This window comes from Coturnix japonica, chromosome 10, assembly GCF_054131305.1.
Source record: "Coturnix japonica strain WE chromosome 10, WE-NBRP24, whole genome shotgun sequence".
Lineage (NCBI taxonomy): Eukaryota > Metazoa > Chordata > Aves > Galliformes > Phasianidae > Coturnix > Coturnix japonica.
Window position 1 is genome coordinate 2,396,200 of NC_140672.1, and position 18,649 is coordinate 2,414,848.

The 18,649-nt window shown below is 45.6% G+C and overlaps 1 protein-coding gene across 2 annotated transcripts; it reads left to right on the forward strand.

The window, feature by feature from the left end:
• Positions 1-944: 944 nt before the first annotated feature.
• STC1 (stanniocalcin 1) lies at positions 945-13,701 on the forward strand. 2 transcript variants are annotated; one of them, XM_015883050.3, is made up of 5 exons: positions 945-3,847; positions 6,010-6,152; positions 6,640-6,851; positions 10,227-10,444; positions 11,888-13,701. In XM_015883050.3, exons 1-5 carry the CDS (start codon positions 3,433-3,435, stop codon positions 11,962-11,964), a joined length of 1,065 nt encoding a protein of 354 aa, XP_015738536.2. In that variant the 5' UTR covers positions 945-3,432; the 3' UTR covers positions 11,965-13,701. The 2 variants fall into 2 exon arrangements, with proteins under 2 accessions (XP_015738536.2, XP_015738537.2); XM_015883051.3 differs by lacking the exon at positions 11,888-13,701 and having other exon boundaries at positions 10,227-11,350.
• Positions 13,702-18,649: the final 4,948 nt, after the last annotated feature.

Genomic DNA, 18,649 nt, shown 5'->3' on the forward strand with positions numbered 1-18,649 from the left:
TTGAGTTGGTGGCTGGAATGGGGGAAAAAAACCACAAAAACCCAACAAAATTGGATGCTGTGGAGTTGGGTTTTTCACCAAAATGCCCAGTTTGGTTTGGTTTTTTGTTTTTTGTTTGTTTGTTTGTTTGTTTGCCTTGTTTTGGCCACCGAAGAGATGGAGAACCCAATTGGTGGTGACTCAACCGAGCTGATGATTGGAGTCTCATTGGAGACCCATTGAGTCTCATCACTAAGCCATGTCCACTAGTGCCACGTACACACATCTCTTAAATACCTCCAAGGATGGGGACTCTACCACTTCCCTAGGAAGGCCATCCCAATGCTTGATCACCATCTCCATTGGGAAATCCCTCCTAATAATCCAATCTTACCCAGACGACGCATGCTCAGCGTAGCACGGTGTGGCTCCACAGCCGTCCCCTGGAGCACCGTAACCGAGCCGGCTGCCGGCCGAGCCACGAGGAAAGGGTGGGGTGGCTGTGGACGTGTGTGCCAAAGTGTCGCCGTGCTGCTCACAGCCGACGTGCGGGACCGACGCAGCCGAGCGTGGATAACTCCTGAGGTGCTGCAGTTGCTCACGTCCCTCCGGAAAGAGCAGCGAATGCAATGGGTCCGGGTTGGGGAGGGGGCTGAAAGGTGGGCAGGCATCGAGTTACACAAAGGCAGCTGAACGCAGAGGGGGGTGAGGGGGATGATTGGCTTTGGGTCCCCCTCTTTTATTTGTCGTCTTTCGCTCTTCCCCCCCCCTTCGCTCCCCCCTCCTGCCTTTGTGTTTCTTTGTGAGGTTGGACAAAAATCATAACACCTTGGGAATAGGCGAACGGCGGTACAATGGAGCGTACTGTTCGATTTAATGGGATCTCTTGAATGGGAACGGCACGGAGGGGCTGCTTTGCTCAGGACTAACAGTGCCCTTTTTTCCCCCCTTCCTTACATGTATCAGATGGAAAACAAAGGTTTGGAACAGGCATCCTTCTGCTTTGGGGCAGCATTTATCCTGAAGGGGAGGGGAAGGAGGAAATCCTTCCAGCAGGTTATGCTGAACTTTTAGAAATGCTGAGTCAGACCTTTATAATTACAATATTTATCTTTATTATTATTTTGAGGGGCTTTTTCTCTCCTGGTGGCATATCTCAGATCTGGGCCGTGTATTAATAGAAGGAAGGAAGACTTTCAGGGAACATTGTCTTCCATAATAGATATTCCATTAAAAATATTCCACATTTAAATATTCCATAATAGATACACTTCTTGTGTCTCTAAGTCTTCTTGGAGCTCAGAGTACAAGAGAGAAGCCAATCCCCATTGGCAAAATGGAAGTTTCATGGGGATTTGTAATCCTCATCGCCCTCAGTATGCAAAATAACCAATGCAAATGCACTCTGGTATTAAAGGACACAAATAATTTTCTAGTACAGCAACTCAGTGTGGGTCCTTCAGTCCTGAATTTATTTTCCAGCTTTCTTAAAGCAGTAGGAAAGAAGCTGCCTTCATTGGCTGGAGATTTGAGCAAGTTTTTCTGCCTGTTGTAGTGCTTGTTGCCGTTATAATTCATCTCTTATTATTGCTACTCATCATCAGGATGGGTTGCTTTGAAAATCTACTGTGGGTACAAACTCTATAGGATGTATAGCCCTAAAGGAGTCAATCAGCCCTGGAATAATGATAGGAGAAAGAATAGAAAATGTGTTGGAAGTATTATGGGATCTATAGGGACTCTTTAGTAGCTTGGACTCCAATCAGGATGTATACGTGCTTGTATACGTATCTCTTTTGCTTTGCAAACTATTCCAGTTCAGATCAAAACACTGCAAAAGACCAGGAGGAATGTTCACCTTGGGGGTGAAGGGGTGGAGGAATCGGGCTTTGAATTTGAAATTCAATTTTGTGGAAAATGCAATGCTTCCACTCCAAATAGGACTTAGATAGGGGTGGTGATTCATCCCCCATTGAAGTCAATGCCAGAGTTGCTTTTGATTTAATCAGAATCAAACCCCATGGGATTATTCTCACTTGCGAACTGGACTGGTCCTATTAAACAGAGAAACCACAGTGCTTTTTGCAGGGCTGGTTTTTGTTGGTTTGTTTTCTTTTTTCTTTCTTTTTTTTTTTTTTTTTTTCCTTTTTTAACTTTTTTTTTTTTTTTTTTTATTTAATGAAATTGGCTCTGTGTCACAACGCTGAGCCGAAACCTGAAACCCTTCTGTTTCAGTGCCTTTGGAGCACACTTGGAACATCTGGCCCAGCTGTTATTTTGACCCCAAGGCAGGAGCACAACCTCGCTCCTGCTCCTATTCCAACTGGAGCTGACACCAACAGTGTCACCAGTGAGTGGAGCCTGAACTGGTCCCATTGTCACGGGCAGAGCTGTCAAACCCAGGTTTTTCCCTTCTTGCTCCTTCCTTGTTGGCTTCTCCATTGAGCTGCTCAAAAATCTGAATGAATGAATGAGACAGAGGGTTTTTGCACCTCCACTCAAGGCAGGTTTGTCAGCTCCTCTGAGCTGAATGTGACTTCTATGCATGGATGCCTGTAGGAATCTGTTGGATCAGTGTCACTGCCATTGTAGAGATGACAGTGTTTCGTCTCTTCTCTCATCAGTAATAGCTGATATCCAAATCCCTTCGCTTACTCAAATTGGATGGAATTTGTGACTTTTTATCTATAAATCTGTCTCTGAGCACCTCCAGGATTTCTTTTCAGCCCAACTGCTGCTCATACCTTCATCCTTTAAGTACTCAGAGCCTTAAATTGTCTCTGTTATAGGATAATCAGTCCTGTCGTGTGCTAATCCTCATTATGTGCCCATTAAAACGAATCCTAACTCAGGCACCAGGCTGCCTCCTCCCGTTATGAAATCAGAAGAACAGACTTGAGTGAAGGGGGAGGAAAACCACCAAGCATCCCCCAAAATCCTTTCACTTCGAAGCAGGAATAGCGCTATAGGATCGTGCTGAGGTCTGAGCTGAACGCGTGATTTTATTAACATAATTGTCTGAGATAAGGAACGCTGTGCACGGGGAGCAGGGTTTGGGGTATTTGCATGTGCCTACGTGAGCCGCGGGGGGTGTGGGGTTGGGGTGAGCACACAGCACTGGGCGATGCCATTCCCTACACCCATGGACCCGGCTCTGCCATGGGGCTGCCCAGAGCCCCCCTCCCTCCTTCTTTCCACAGGATCTCTGGGAACAGATGGGAAAATATCTTTCCTTAAAGGGCAGGTGACTTTTTAGGAGGGGGGGAAGATTTCGGGCCGCGTTGTCATTTCCTTGAGCTCAATCCTCCATGGGAAGTGCCCTCCCCTCCCTCCCCCCTCCCCCTCTTTCCCCTTTCCCACCGATGAACTTTTTGATGCTCGTTGTTTGGCAGGTACTTTTAATGGGCTGGAAAATATTCTTCCTGTGAAGTTGCAGTTTTCGGAGGGCTTTGAATGAGTCCACTCTGCCATTGGCTCTGCCCAACGCCTCGCGATTGGCTCGGCAGCCCGCGGGGGACCGATAAGGGCGGCTATAAAAGCCCTCAGCACTGCTCCCGGTCCCCCATTGAGCACAGCCGGAGGGGTCACCACGCATTGCCGGCCAGCGGTCCCCAACCTCGGGCTCGCTCCTTGCATTCCCATCCAGCTCCACATCTTTGCTCGAGCCGGAGTGGAAGAACACATACACCAAAAAAAAAAAAAAAAAAAAAAAAAGCCAAAAAGCCACACTTAGCGGAAACTTGTCAGAGAATGCTCCTAAAGTCTGGTTTGCTGCTGCTGCTGGTGATCAGTGCATCCGCGTCCTACGAAGCTGAACAGAATGACTCTGTGAGCCCCAGGAAGCCCAGGGTTGCAGCCCAGAACTCAGGTAACAGGCAGAAGGAGGGCTCTGAGCCTCAGCCCCGATGGGTTCCACTGTTTCAGATGTATCTCCTGCTGATTTTTCTTTTTATCTTTTCCTCTATTTTGTTTTTGTTTGGGTTTTTTTTTTGTTTTCTTTTTTTTCTTTATAAACTGGTAGGAGCAAGCATGAACGTAAAGGGTTGGTTGAGGATGATGTTGGTGCATAGCTTCTTTCAGAGCTGGGTCAGGAACCGGTGTGTGCTCTGCTTGCAGGATGTAATTCATTCTCTCTCCTCCTCCCCCATCTACTAAATGAGTTCTGTGCACTTTTTTCCCCTTCTGCTTGCATGCATCTCTCCCTTCTCCCATCGCAACCCCACTTTGGCGTTAAATCCATAGAACCACAGAATCTCCTGAGTTGGAAGGGACCCTTAAAGGTCATCCAGTCCAACTCCCCTGCAGTTAAATTCTTTGCTTTTTAGGAAGTTGATAAAATCCATGGAAATTTGGCCGAACCATTGTTCTGCCAAACATCTGTCTGCTCAGAGAGGGGGGGAGATGTGTGACTTTGAAGAATGCAGTAACCTAGAAACTGTCCGCCGCGAGCATTTCTTTCCACGAGCTGATTGCTATCAGTTAGATGGTACTGTACAAATACGTTTGTGACATTTAGCAAAGTTGCTTTTACAATAGATTAAAGGAGAAAAAAAAAATTGCTGGCAAGTCAGAGCTGGAGTCACCACTTTGCGCACTGTAGATGCTTAGATAAGTTGGACACATTGTCTTGAACAATGGAAATTAAAAATCTGTCTTCTAAGTACACTGAAAAGATATTATGTCTCTAATTTGGAGCTCATTAACAGATGTCTTATTTTAGATCTGCAAGGCTCTGCAGCATTATACCAGGGTGTTTGCTCAATTTCCTTTTGTATTTGGTTGCTATAGAAACATAGGGTCTCACTATTGCACTGTGCCTAAAACAATAAAAGCTTAATGCATACTAAGTCTGCTGAAAGCAAAGTTATAATTTGAACCTGTGGAAGCATAATTATGGGAATGACTTGTGAGGTTATGAACTGGGAAGAGGATGATCTTACCAAATATTTCTCCCTTCAGGCATGTAAGCAGGAGCAGAGCGTGAGGAAGGGTTAATTGGATGATTTTTGTTAATTTTATTTTCTCCTAGTTGTGAGATACGTCTTTAGGCTACAACTTAGTTCTGTGTAAGGTGTGCCCTCTTCCACTAAATGCAAGCCTTCGCTTTTCCCACACCTAAGATCTCAATGGGAGACTCTGGCTTTGCATTTCTTCCTAAAGAATGTCTCGTAACATGAGCTGTGAAAGTAATGAATACGCCTTGCACAGACACATAAGGGGACAGATGTTCAGTTTACCAAAAAAGGTTAATCCCTACTAACTTCGGGGCAATCATGTGGCAATACTGCTGATTCATTGTTAAAATGCACACTATCTGCACTGAAAAAGATGGGATGACATGGATATCCCTCTGCACAGAGCGGCTCCTGCCTCGCAGATGTTAATTATGCATGGTCATCTCCACTGCCTTAACTTTCTGTGCCCACATGTCGCTTCTCTGTGCAAATCTTCAGCTGCATAACCTTTCTTGGCTACACTTGTGCATGGCTGGGTACCATATTAGCACCAAGCTCCTTGTTAAGTCCTTTGTAGTACTGAAAATTAACACATCAGGGCACTGGAAGTAGATGATCTTTAAGGTCCCTTCCAACCCAACTAGTCCTATGGCTCTCTGATCATTAAGGTCCCTTCCAACTCAATCATTATTTGATTCTATGATGACCCTAGGGATGATCTCATGGGGCCATTCTTCTTGCTTCTCCCTTGTCCACACAAGCTCCGAGTAATGCTATAAGCGCACACCATGAGAATGAGGTTGGGATGCACCTCCAAGTCTCCATCTACCCAAAGACCAGCAGCTCTCACCTCTTTTTTAACCCACTGAATGTTTTGGTAGTTGTAGGCTCTATTCCTGAGTTTGCAGTTCCATGATTTCTGTCTGTCATTAACTCTCTTTGCAGAACCTTTTGCTTCTCTTTGTCCCCTCTCTCCCCATCCCAAGGAACAGCTGGCCAACAGTTGGGCATGACACGGCCTACAGCTCGGTATTGCAGGGGGTGATAGGCACTAACCTTGTGCCTTTCTCCACAGCCGAGGTGGTTCGCTGCCTGAACAGTGCCCTCCAGGTGGGCTGTGGGGCTTTTGCCTGCCTGGAGAACTCCACATGCGACACGGATGGAATGTACGACATCTGCAAGTCCTTCCTTTACAGCGCTGCTAAATTTGACACTCAGGTATGGTACACCTTCATTTCTCTTTCCTCTATGCAGGTTTAACCCTTCCTTTCTTGCAGTTCTCCTTGGCCGCTCCTCAGAACCACAGCATTGGGTTTTGGCCACGAGCGCATCCTTCAGGGCTATTTTCTGCAGTACATTTTCCACATACTGTACTCAATGTGTGAGGACTTGGCAGGGAGCATTGAGTGGGGCGGAGAGCAAAGTTTCCTCTTCAGGAGGAAATATAAACGTTCTTCGAACAAAGTGAGTCTTCTGACTGTGGGACCTGGCACGGGGCTGGGGTTTGAATTGGAAGTCTAAAGGCCTGGGAATGCACGGCCAGATCAACCCCCTCCAGAGGGGGATAAATAGGAGAATACCACAGCTCTGCAGGTTTGTAATTGCAGGAAGGGTAATTAATAGCAGCCAGCCATAGCAGAGCATCTGTTACTACACCCCTTTCTATGAAATCTGTTGCATTTTAAGGGTTTTCTTCTGTTTGCAGGGAAAAGCTTTTGTGAAAGAAAGCTTGAAATGCATCGCCAATGGGGTCACGTCCAAGGTGTTCCTCGCCATCCGGAGGTGCTCCACGTTCCAAAGAATGATCTCCGAAGTGCAGGAGGAGTGCTACAGCAAGCTGGATATGTGCGGCATTGCGAAGCGGAATCCTGAAGCCATCACGGAGGTCGTGCAGCTCCCAAATCAGTTCTCAAACCGGTACGTGGCCAGAATGCAACACAAATCCAACACGAAAATACGGTTGGAACTGGATGATCTTAAAGGGCCCTTCCAATCCACCCCATCCTATGCTTTTATAATCCTTCAGGTCCTTTCCAACCCTTCCCATCCTATGGTTCTGTAATCCTTGAGGTCCTTTCCAACCCATCCCATCCTATGATTCTACAGCCTTTTAGGTCCCTTCCAACCCATCCCATCCTATGGTTCTATAATCCTTGAGGTCCTTTCCAACCCATCCCATCCTATGATTCTATAACATTTGAGGTCCCTTCCAATCCAACCCATCACCTTATCCAACACACAAATGCAAAGTGTAGAGAAAGTCAACTTGATCCCTTATATTCTAACTTCTTAAGAGCCCTATTGCAGCTCAGCCTCTCTAATGCTGTGCCTTTTCAAATCCTTGTTAATTTTTACCAGCATTCTTCAGATTTCCTTTTTGGTAAATATACTTACAAGCATCTCCAGGGGAGAAATGTAAAATTAACTGGACATACATGGCTTCAAAGCCTGGATGGAGCTGGTTTAAATGTTGGTTCTTTTAGTTTGAATGCAGAAGACCTTTCATTGAATGCAGAAGGCAAACAGACCTTTTAAATAACAATCCAGTGTGATTGATATAGCATCCATCAGATTGAGTGCATAAGAGTTACTCAACCTATTGCAACTTTTTTCTCTTCTTTTTTGGTTTCATGGCACCTAGTAAATGAGTTTTGTGTCATGAAGGTCCAGATATGAAGGATTAGGAAAGCTGAAAGGGAACCAGTGAACAGACTCTATAACCTTATTGTGGAATGATCCAGTAGAGCATAATCTAGGGATGATCTGGTGTTCCTAATGGTTGTTTCACCCCTGTTCCTCCTTGCTAGCAAGGGCTGCCTGCAGGAGTGGCCACGTCACGCTGCTCTCTATGCTTTATCTGAGCACAGACCTGACCTGTCCCCATCTCCAAGGACAAGGGACAGAGAGAGGCTTCAGGGAGCTGCTGCAGTCTGCGCAGTCACGCTGCAAGGGCAGGGATTTCTTCCTCTAAATCCTGGAACAATCAGTGCTGAGTCTTGTGATTGGGATAAAAGGGATCTTTTTGAGCAGTTTGAGTAAATATGCTCTTAGAATTTGAGTGCAAACAGACCGAGCTGCAATGTAACGTGTTGGCTGGCTGCTGGAGCTCCTCTGGGCTGGTTGTTTGACTTCATCAAGAAGCATACTAAGCCTTCAGACCTATGTGAACACAGGTGGGATGATGATATATAGGCATTTCATCTCTGTCCAGGATAAACTGGTCACTGAAAACTGCATTGTAGGTATCCAGAAAGTTGCACACTGGGGAAGGCAGTTCCTCAGGCAAGGAAGGAGTTGGTAGGTAACCAGAGTCAATGTTCACCAAGCCAGGAGCTCCAGTGTGGCTTTTTCTCCTTTCTTCACCCAGATAAACGTGGGCTGAGATGTGGAACAGCAGCATTTTGCACAGTGGTGCTGCATGTGTATGGGATGTTCCTCCCATGCCTAATGCAGAGCTGCTCTTTCCCCAAGCTGAGGGAACGCCTCCCCCACTGCCGCCAGCCCGCCTCGAAGCCAAAGGATATTATGACATGTTGAGTAACAAAAGCAGCAGGATTTCCCAGCTAATAGTTTACATGAAGGTCTCCTAAAGCATCCTGCTTTCCCAGCCCCTGTCCCAACATAGCGTCAGAATAAGAATGTGCCACTTGGCCTGGGACGCCAGGAGGAAGTAGTTAAAGGTCATAGCATCTTCCTGTGATTTAATCTCATGGCAGGGGCAGAGGAAAGCCTTGCTGCCTTTGCTCTCAGTCTAGAGAGGCATCAGCAGCCACCAGGTTGCAGCTGCAGCAGTGGAAAGCACTCTGATGTGATTGCATGGTGCTGGGCAATGGGTAGGATCTGTTCTTCATGCCCTGTATGGTTTGCACAGATGCATTCACCATCATGTGTGCATGATCCAATGACAATACTGCCGTGCTCCTGTTCCTTTTGTATTTCGAGTGCAGGAGAAATTTAACCTCACCTGACCTCCACTGACGGCTCTAAAGGGCAGAGCTGAACGCAAGGAAAGGAGCCTGAATGCAAAGTCCCATTTCCCTCTTCCTTCCCCTCCTCCTCCTGCAGGTTATTCTCTTCTCTGCTCCCTTGGAAAAATGTCACAATGACCTTAAAGGCTTAAAATAAGTTCCCCGTTGTCCTTTCGGGCAGAAGTGGCCCAGTACATATGGGACTGCCCCTCTTTTCCCAACTTTTCTGCCTTCAGGGGGATGATCCATGTGGTGCACACAGGGCTCCATTCTCTGCTTGGCTCAAGCAGCGCTGGGGAAACAAATCAGCACAATTTCCTGGCTCCCTCCTCCTCCAAAGAACGTGTGCTTGGGGCTGAGATAGCGGCAGCAGGCAAGCATGCAACAGGGGAAAGCAGAAGGTCCCCGTGTGTGATTTAATGCATAGTCAGCTCACCACAAGTGGCAATTGTATGTCCTAAAGATCTGTCCCCAGGGAGTGCACGCATCTGTCAGGCTCTGAGCTGAACTGCTTCTCCCTCCTCCGGTCCTTCTCTGCATGTAAGGGAAGGGAGGAGGGAAGGGGATGGGGCTAGAGCTGCTCAGAGGTACTGGGAAGCACAGGGATGGATTCCTTTGTAGGAAGGGCCACTCTGGCAGTGTCTGCCTATTAGAAAGAATTGATTATTTTTCTGTCTAAAGCTTTAGAAGCTTGGTGTGTTGAACAGAATAAAACACACGCTTACACCAGTTACACCAGCTTAGTTCCTCAGTGTGGATGCCCCATCCCTGCAGGCAGCCAAGGTCAGGTTGAAGAGGGCTCTGAGCACTGATGGAGCTGTGGGTGTCTCTGTTCATTGCAGGGGGGTTGGACCAGGTGGCCTTTAGGGGTCCATTCCAACTCAAAAGCCTCTATGGTTCTATGATCTTAACATCTTTTCCAACCACTATGACTCTATGAACACATATTGAACTATTTCAGTGGGTACTGGAACAGAGATTGTCCAGAGAGGTTGTGGGTGCCCCGAGCCTGGAGGTGTTAAAGGCCAGGTTGGATGGGGCCTTGAGCAATCTGATCTAGCACTTGATCTAGTGGCTGGCAGCCTTGCATGCCGCAGGGGGGTTGAAACTTGATGATCTTTTAGGTCTCTTCCAACTCAAGCCATTCTATGTTTCAATGGTTCTATGATTCCAACCTCTGTGTTTCTATGAGCATATCCTGAACAACTTAAAAGTGCTTTCCATAGTCTTGTTGCACGGGCAGTGCTGTTGGCTTGGGATCTGCTTATACCCCATTTCTCTGGTCATGCCTGAGACTGAATAACAGACGGTGTCTGTCCTGCAGGTATTACAACAAGCTGGTGAGAAGCCTACTGGAGTGTGACGAAGAGACTGTGAGCACCATCAAGGACAGCTTGATGGAGAAGATCGGGCCCAACATGGCCAGCCTCTTCCACCTGCTACAGACAGACCACTGCGCCCAGGGCCACCCGCGCACGGACTTCGCCAGGAGACGCATCACCGAGCCACAGAAGCTTAAACTCTACTTCAGGAACCTCCGAGGTGAGGGGTCCAGCCCAGCCCACGCCAAGCGCACCTCTGCCGAAAGCGCGTAACGCCTCGGCCGCGCAATGGGTGTAAGGGATGCTAAGCACTACCAAAGCTGAAGTCTCTCTTCTAGAAGAGTAACGCACCCAAACCAAGTGTACTGTAGCTAGTTTTAATAACAACTAGGAACTGGTTTTAGATTTAGTCATTAATATTTTCTATTCCTCCCCAACCAACTTTTGCATGGGTCTGTGTTCAGTGTCTCAGCTTTCCCGCCGTCAAAATGTCTCCGTCCCTCTTTTCTTCCCCACAAAAAGTGATCCCAAACGATCCTAGTCTTAAGTAGAACCTTGCAGCAGTCAGGCCTTCAGACACCAAACCCTAAAGTACTGTAGCACTAACACCATTGAGGTCTGAAGATTTGGCACCCAGGAGAATCGTTGATTCTCGCTCGTAGCAAGCTGGTAGGCAATGATAGATGCACTAACAACTATTGCACATCCTAATGATGTCAGTGGAATTCGTGTTATGAATCTGTGCTGGCCATGGACGAATATGAATATCATATTCCCGGTCTCTTAGCGTCATGCAGTCCTAATTCTTCCAACACAGCTCCGTTAACCTGTTGGCTTATGAACCCATTGGTTGGTTTGCCAAGCTCACTAGCTGTGGGTGATTCTCATTACCATGACCTGGCACCACAGTGCAAAATGAGCCCAAACGACCCCCCCAGCCCCCCCTCCCCCAACACACAGTAAATCAGGAAAGGAACATTTTGTACTACGGAAATGATTAAAAGCGGTGCCGGTCTATGGTTAAACCTAGTCAGAAGGTTACATAATATTGCATTGTATTTAAAAGCTAACATCTATGTACTGTATTTAACTGTCTAAAGCTTTAAGAGAAGTTAACAAAAACAAACCCTGTCTTAAGACAAGAGTATTAAAGGTCTTGCTCTAACTGTGGTATAAATAGTTCTAAAATCTGTCATGTACTGTACATAAATTCCATTAGAGTCTGCTTGACAGGAGCAGAATATAATAACTTTATTGCATAAACTTAGTTTTCTAAGTTAGCTATTCTGTTGGTTTTGTTGGTTTTTTTTCCTGGAAATAGTATCTCTGTCGTATTCAAGAGTTCACCTTCTACTCTGTGGCCTTTTTATAATGGAAGAGAGAAAATGTTTGGCTAGAAACGAACCTCTCTTCATAGATGATATGGGAAAAAGAAAAAAAGCAGAATGAGCTCAGAGTGGCCATAGCTGTACCCAAGGCTGCTGGAGAGCTGCTGGGGGGAACGCCAGGCGGTTCTTTGGGATCCCAAAGGCAAAAACTTCTCATAGAAAGGCCATTTCTGGGGGAAGGCAGGCAAAGAAACCTTGTAAGCTCCTGCAGCAAAGCAAAGGCGCATGCATGAAGCTCTCAGACCTGCCTTTCCTCCCACCCATCTCTCCCGCAGCCTCCGTGAACAGGACCAGGGCCAGTCCCACGGCCGCAGATGGGGGCCTTCCCCCGACGCCGCTCTCTGCACAGTAGCCCTTCGTGGCTTCGGCGAGCCAATAAAAGCCGCAGCGTGGCACGCGATCGGCACGGCCAGCTCCAAAGTCTGTCCCTCTGGAGCCTGTCTGCGGCATGGATGACTCTTGCTCAACTAGTTAGAGAGCTAATAAAGGAGGTATCTATTTTTTTTTTTTTCTTTTCAAAATCTAAAGCAATATAACTCTTTATTATTATTATTATTATTTTCCTCTTTTTTTTTCCTTTCTATTTTTTTTTTTTTTTAAAACCACAAAGCCTTTAAACAATAACTTGCTGCTAATATATTGAAACCAGATGCAGTGGCAGCATTTCTCATACTGCTGTCTTCATTAAATGTAGCCCAAAAGTGCTGTCATGAAATTGTAAGCAGCAAAACAAATGTTGCTGACGGTAGAGGGTTGGGGTTTTCGTTTTGTTTTGTTTTTGAGTACTCTGAATCGTGCAGTCCAGGATAAACAAGATGCAATATTGCTCGTTCTTAAAGTCAGGTGCATATAGAGTCCGACACCATTAAGTTTTGCAAGGTGAAAACCAAAGTCCCTTTGAACATCGCGACTCTAAAAGTTTGACTTCTGCTTGTGCACTGTGCAGCGTTGCACCAATGGGAATGTTAGAAAATGGGGAGATCTGCTGGGGCTGTGCATTGAGTGAATGCATTTTGGGGGGGCATTTGCCTCAAATAGATATCACTTGGTTGGAGTGTCCCAACAGGGTGGCTCCAAGCATTAGGAAGCAGCTCCCAGCTGAGTTCCCCATGGGCTGATGCCAGTAGAGCTCAATGAGCTCACCTAGATGCTCTGGTTGCAACTGGCTTCTCTGCTGCTTTATGCAGCATTTCTATGAAAATCCAAAGCTTTAAGAAGTTGACTTGAGGTTGGGGAGCAGGAGCCCAAATCCTGTCTTTTGGGGTTCTCCTAAATTTTATTATTATTATTATTATTATTTTAGTGGGAACCTAAGCTTGTTTGACTTTGTCACAAGGTCACAGGCATGGGTTGGTGGTTGGACTGGATGGTCTTAGTGGTCTTTCCAACATTAATGATTCTGTGATTCAGTGAGGAAGCTGCAAGCACAGAGCTGTTAAATCCAAAGACTTGGGGTTCACCTTGCCAAACTTTTAGCCTAAGCTGGTCACTTAAACTCTCCCTTATCAGCAGAGGGGGACATGGTGGCACTTCCCATCGACTGGGAACGGTGCCTCATGGATATGGTCTGAATTAGGTGAGAGAAATCCCCCTGGCGATGGGGAATGATTCTCAACACTAAGTCCAGCTATTTCACACTTTATTTAATCTCTGATGCTTTATTTTTTTAATCTTGCGTTCACTGCAGAAATTATTTCTCTCGGAGGCGGGGAGGGGCTTATCTAGAAATGTTTGCATGATTCTCATTGTGATTTGTTTGCACTTTAGATGTTTTGTGCCATTATAAATTTGCATTATGTATTTATAATTTAAAGATACTTAGAAGGGGGAGAGAGTTTTGGGTTTTTGTTTTTGTTTTTGCTGAGTACTGGAATAAACAGTGAGCATATCTGGTATATGTCATTATTTATTGTTTAAATTACATTTTTAAAGCTCAGTGTGTTCATATAAAGGTTATTTGAAACATATCATAGTAATGAGAAAGATGCAAGTTATTTTCTTTGCTTATTTTTATAATTGAAGATGCATAACATAATGAGGCCTATGTTGGATTTTCTTCTGCAATGAAATAAAATGTCAAATTTAAGGATTTTTTCCGTGTCTGGCTCTTTCATTGGACCTCACTGTGATCTTGGTCGTGCCCAAAAAGAACACCGTTGCATGTAGATGTTCAAGTGCTATTTGGTTGTCTCACTCAAAGGGCATTGAGATGGGTGTCCAGGGACGTGATTTAGTGGGCATGATGGTGGGAGCTGATGGCTGGACTTGATCACAGAGGTCTTTTCCAGCCTGAAAGACTCTATGAGAGGATATGGCGGTGATGGGTCAATGGTTGGACTTGACGATCATAGAGGACTTTTCCAACCTTAATGATTCTACCTGACATTTTGGCTTAAGAAGTAATCCCCAAATCACTTTCTGAACACACGCACCTACTCACCCACCCAACTGCTGAGTAACAAACCCACCCACTCCATTATCTAGGAGCCAAAGCGACAAAGGAAGCAGCATTCAATTTGAACTGGCCAAAAAAAGGCATTGCAGATGAACAGTGAATTATGTCTTTCCAAAGAGAAAGTCAGTTCCCATTTCTGATCTTGCAACAGTAGAGCTTTGGAAGTAGTACAGATGCTACACTTAAAAGCTGAGTTTCACAGTTATTTTGTAATTAACAAGCATTATAAATAATTACTGTCCAATACTGAGTACTATTCCTATGCAGTGCTCGTAAATCTCTGCCTGTATGGCTTTCTCATTCACAAACCACATCTGTAAAATAAAATTGTCCCTATAATTGAGATTTTACAGGGACAAGGCACCTCACCTGAATGGGTACAGTCACCCTACCCAACAAATTCTGCTTGAAAGTCTCTTTTATTACAATAACTGCCCCTTAGAGCAGGAAGACTTCAAGCAGATAATGAAGGCTTTACGTCATCAGTGCTAAACTCCAGCCCCAAATGGAAGAGGTGAATGACACATGAGCAATCCAGCGTGGCTCAAAGCACAATGATCTGTTCTCTACAAGGGACTGCAGCACTGTAATATGAATTTCCTCAATTTGAGATTGACTTAGTGGGACCACATGTCCTATAGATAAAAGATGCCTACAGTTCATTCACACAGTGTATAGAGCAGGCAGCATGAGTCAAGTAAAGTTCTTCTAAAGAATAAAGGAGATAATCAAACGTTCTGAAGCTTTGTAATTATTATTACTATTATTATTATCTACCTTATTACCTGCATTTCTACCTTGTTATCCCCAGCTAAATAACGAGGGCTCTGATTTTAAGAGCTGCCAGCAACAGAGGTCTGATCCAAGTCATCACCGTGGTGGAAATTCTGCACAGAGATAGATCCTAGGAGAGGAAATCTCAGCGCGGCGATGGCGAGCGTAGCACATGGAAGTCCTGTTGTCATCTTCACATGGAACAAACTGCCCAGGAGTTAATTTGATTTGGCCCAGGACCAGGGTACATGATTGACTGATGTTCTTGTCTTGTCCTTTTCTGTTGTTTTTTTTTAATTGTTGTTTTTAAAGTTTCATTACAAAACAAAGGGAAAATCATTTCAGATTTTCCTGGCCCTCACCCTTCCTGCTTTGCTGTTTTGAGAAGGGGGAGAGAAAGAAAGACCAAGAGCAGAGGAGAAGGAGTGTGATCTTTGGCACTTCGAGTGACACCGTATGAAGTGGCTGGGAGCGAAATTTGGGAACTTCCTGCCTCCTGTGAACTTAGAAAAATAAAGAGCAGAAAAAAAATAAAAAAGAAACCCAAAGAAAAAAAAGAAAAAAAAAACACCCTTCCACAATATAATAAAGGACATTGTCTTTGCCATCGTGATTCAGCCAGTACGACTGGGAATATGAAAGAAGTAGGATGCTAAAAATATAACCCAAGTTCAAACAAATTGAGCTGCACTGGTTGTTCCCATCGTGCAAGGTTAGATGAAGAAGGAAAAGGCAGAAAGAAAGCAAACGGATGAAGTGGATGCAGGCTTTGCAGGTTAAACGCAGGGAATTCATGGCTGAGCTGTAGAAACTCTGTTTATATTTTAATGTATTTCAGTGCCGAAGTGTTGGGGATGGATTTACATCCCCTTGGGATCCCGCTCTTTCCATGGTGTGGTTGGAGGGAGGGACACACAGCACTTCTAGCTCGTGGATGGAGATATCCAGCAGGATAAGCTGTTCATACAAATGACTTTTCTTCACTATATCAGCATTTTCCAAGACGTCTCTTCCTCACCATGCCCACAAATCTCTATTTTCCAACGCTGGCATCTTCCTTAAAAACATTACCTTTGCCATTAGAGATAATGTTGGTGTAAACCCCATTTATCTCCACGATTCGGAGGGATCCCTGCTGCAAGTTCAAGAACCTGAGGCAGAAAATACCTGAGATAGGCACAGGCGTTGTATTGCAGCCGACAGCTGGAAAAACTTGTAAAACCAGAATGAGCTCATGGGGGAGATGTAATTATTTTCACACAGATGGGATTTTTTATTTTTTTTCTCATTTCACTCCTCTTTGGATCTCATTTTTTTGGCAGATTGAGATGCCAGTGTAGCCCGAGTGAGGAGCCAGGCCATGGGGACACCTCTATGGGACGGATGCTTCAGCACAGGGCACAAAGACAGCTGCTCACAATGGTTATTTAAAAGCAAAGCTCTGTTTTATGGAAGCCAGGAGAAAAATTCCTGCTGGTTCCTAAGAGTTCCCTTCAGGGCTTTGTTTCATCTCAAGGCTTGGAGCTTAATTGTTTTCACTGCAAAACAAAATCATTGCTCCTCTCTGGACACGATCCTTGGCTCAGGGCTCCATGGAGCCATCAGCCCGACACCATTTCCCTCTCTGCTGGGGAACACAAGTGGTCCAAATGTCAATTTACTTTTATTTCTGGGCTGATAATAAAACCTGGTATGATTATATTTATGTATATACATATATATATTTCAGAATATGGCAATGTTTGCTTAAAGCTCCACATGTGCTGCTCAGCCTCACTTATGTTCTTTGCCCATGATTTGGATGAGAATGTGGTATCTGTGGGTTTTGAGTTCATATTTCTGGCAAATCAGGTTTTGTGGCTAACGACCTAAATGAAATCTTCTGCATCCTTTCCTATATATATGAAATATCTCTATATATGTAGTAGATATCCCTACAGCCACAGGGAAGAGCATGGTCTTACATTGAAGGACCCCAAAATAAGCAATTAAAAAAGTCAATTACTGGGAAAAAAGAGAAGAATTCAGCTGTTTGATGGAGTTTATCCCTTCCCCCATGTCTTCACTCGCTGCTCCTATGCCAGGGTCCATAGGTGAGGCTGAGCTCATGCACCTGCCCACCAACCCCTTACCGCAGACCAAAAAAGCCACAATTTCAGCCCAAATTTCACACATTCTCTCTGCTTTCACACAGAAAACCCCTTCCTTCCCCCTTCAGCCCACCATATCCTGCCATGAGCCTGTGGATCTTTCCTGTCCGAGGGGGGAAATCTTTCCTTCCTTTGAGCAGAGGCACCGGCCTCAGGAAGAGAGACCGATGACGGGCAGTGGTTCTCTGCTCAACAAATCCCTATGGGAAAATGTGTGACCACATAGGTGGAGCTGCCATTGGTGAGTAAGGAGCATCCCGACGACGCACAAACCTTTTCCTCTTCGTCACCGGAGCCAGGCACAATTTGCAGCCCCCTCTGATTGACAGAGAGCAGAGGTTTTATCATGGCATCATAGGAAAAAGCTGAGGGCAGACCCACCCCTGAGGATGCACAGCCTGCAGCTGGATTCCCAGGTCAAGGAACAAACTTCCCTTAAGGATGGGGAGTGGTACAAGCTGGCTGAAAAAATGAGATTACCAGAAGGAGAATGTTGGTTTTTCCTTTGGTGTGGAAAGGTGTTCTGCTCTGCTCCCAGCATTGTGCAGCCAGATTCTGTCTTGGGAGACTGAATCTCGCACCATCATCAAGCATTAATCAGGGTCAAATACAAGAGACCTTTTGCTCAATGACTATCAGTGCTTTGGTTAAGGACAGCACCCAGAGGAATTGTCCACTATTAAACCAGATTTTTCCCAACGTCCCCCTTGATAAAAGCAAATTCTCAGTCTATAGGTATCCAGCAAGACTAAAAGAGCCAACCCCCATGGGCCAAAGCCAACTGCAATGACCACCCCAGTCCCATTTGCTCCCACTGGCATTGCCAAGGTCCAGCATCTCCCAAATATCACTGCCAAGCACTATCATGCTGTGGAAATGCTGCATGTGTTGGCAGCTGGCTCATCTTTAAGGTCTTCCATTGAAATGTTTCATCTGCCATAAGCATAGCAAATAACTCCCTGTATTCAAACTGCTGGAAAAGAATTGCATTGTTTGCCATCCAGAGAGAAAATCTCGCATTTCCAGCAGGCATTGGAGGCAAAGCTGGGACCTGGCGTGACATGCCTGAGCTTTTCCAGCATCCCTGATGGGCACGATACGAAGGGATGAATAATGCCATGGTTTTTTGAATTAACATGCGCCCCTGGATGTGCTTGGCTGCTTGTCATACAGTCTGTGGATGTTGTTTTAACACGGTAACGAGCTCTTTCCATGCTGAGAAGACATCAGACAGAGGAATGTCCATGAGCCATGCAAATCAGTGGCAGGAAATGTGGGACGGCTCCTTGCACTGCAAAGCCCAATTGGGATCTGAGCTCCCTAAACCCTTGGGATGAAGGTAACCAAGCCAAGCCAAGGATGGGTCTCATTTAAGGAACTGCAGGAAAGGAAAGAAGGTGACGGGCAATTGCTGATGGTTGTTGGGTGATGGGCTCAGCTTCTGCTCTCTCCTTGCAAAGCATTTCAGCCCTCCAGCTCTGCTATAGCTCGGTGCTAAGACATTTATTGATGAGATCTCAAGTTTGGGATTTGAGCATTGCTCTGTTAGCTCGGTGCTTCTCTCTACCAAAAACCCATCCTGGGAAAGGGGAGGAAGTTGTAGCAACCATTGCCTGTCTTTACTCCCAGGGGTTCCTTGTGCAACCCAAGGGCTGATT

Excerpts from the sequence above, each read along its gene's own strand:
- STC1 (XM_015883050.3), top strand. The coding sequence starts at position 3,433 with ATGAGTCCACTCTGCCATTGGCTCTGCCCAACGCCTCGCGATTGGCTC. Across the intron at positions 3,848-6,009 it reads GGTTGCAGCCCAGAACTCAG|CCGAGGTGGTTCGCTGCCTG; the intron begins GTAACAGGCAGA and ends CTTTCTCCACAG. Across the intron at positions 6,153-6,639 it reads CTGCTAAATTTGACACTCAG|GGAAAAGCTTTTGTGAAAGA; the intron begins GTATGGTACACC and ends TTCTGTTTGCAG.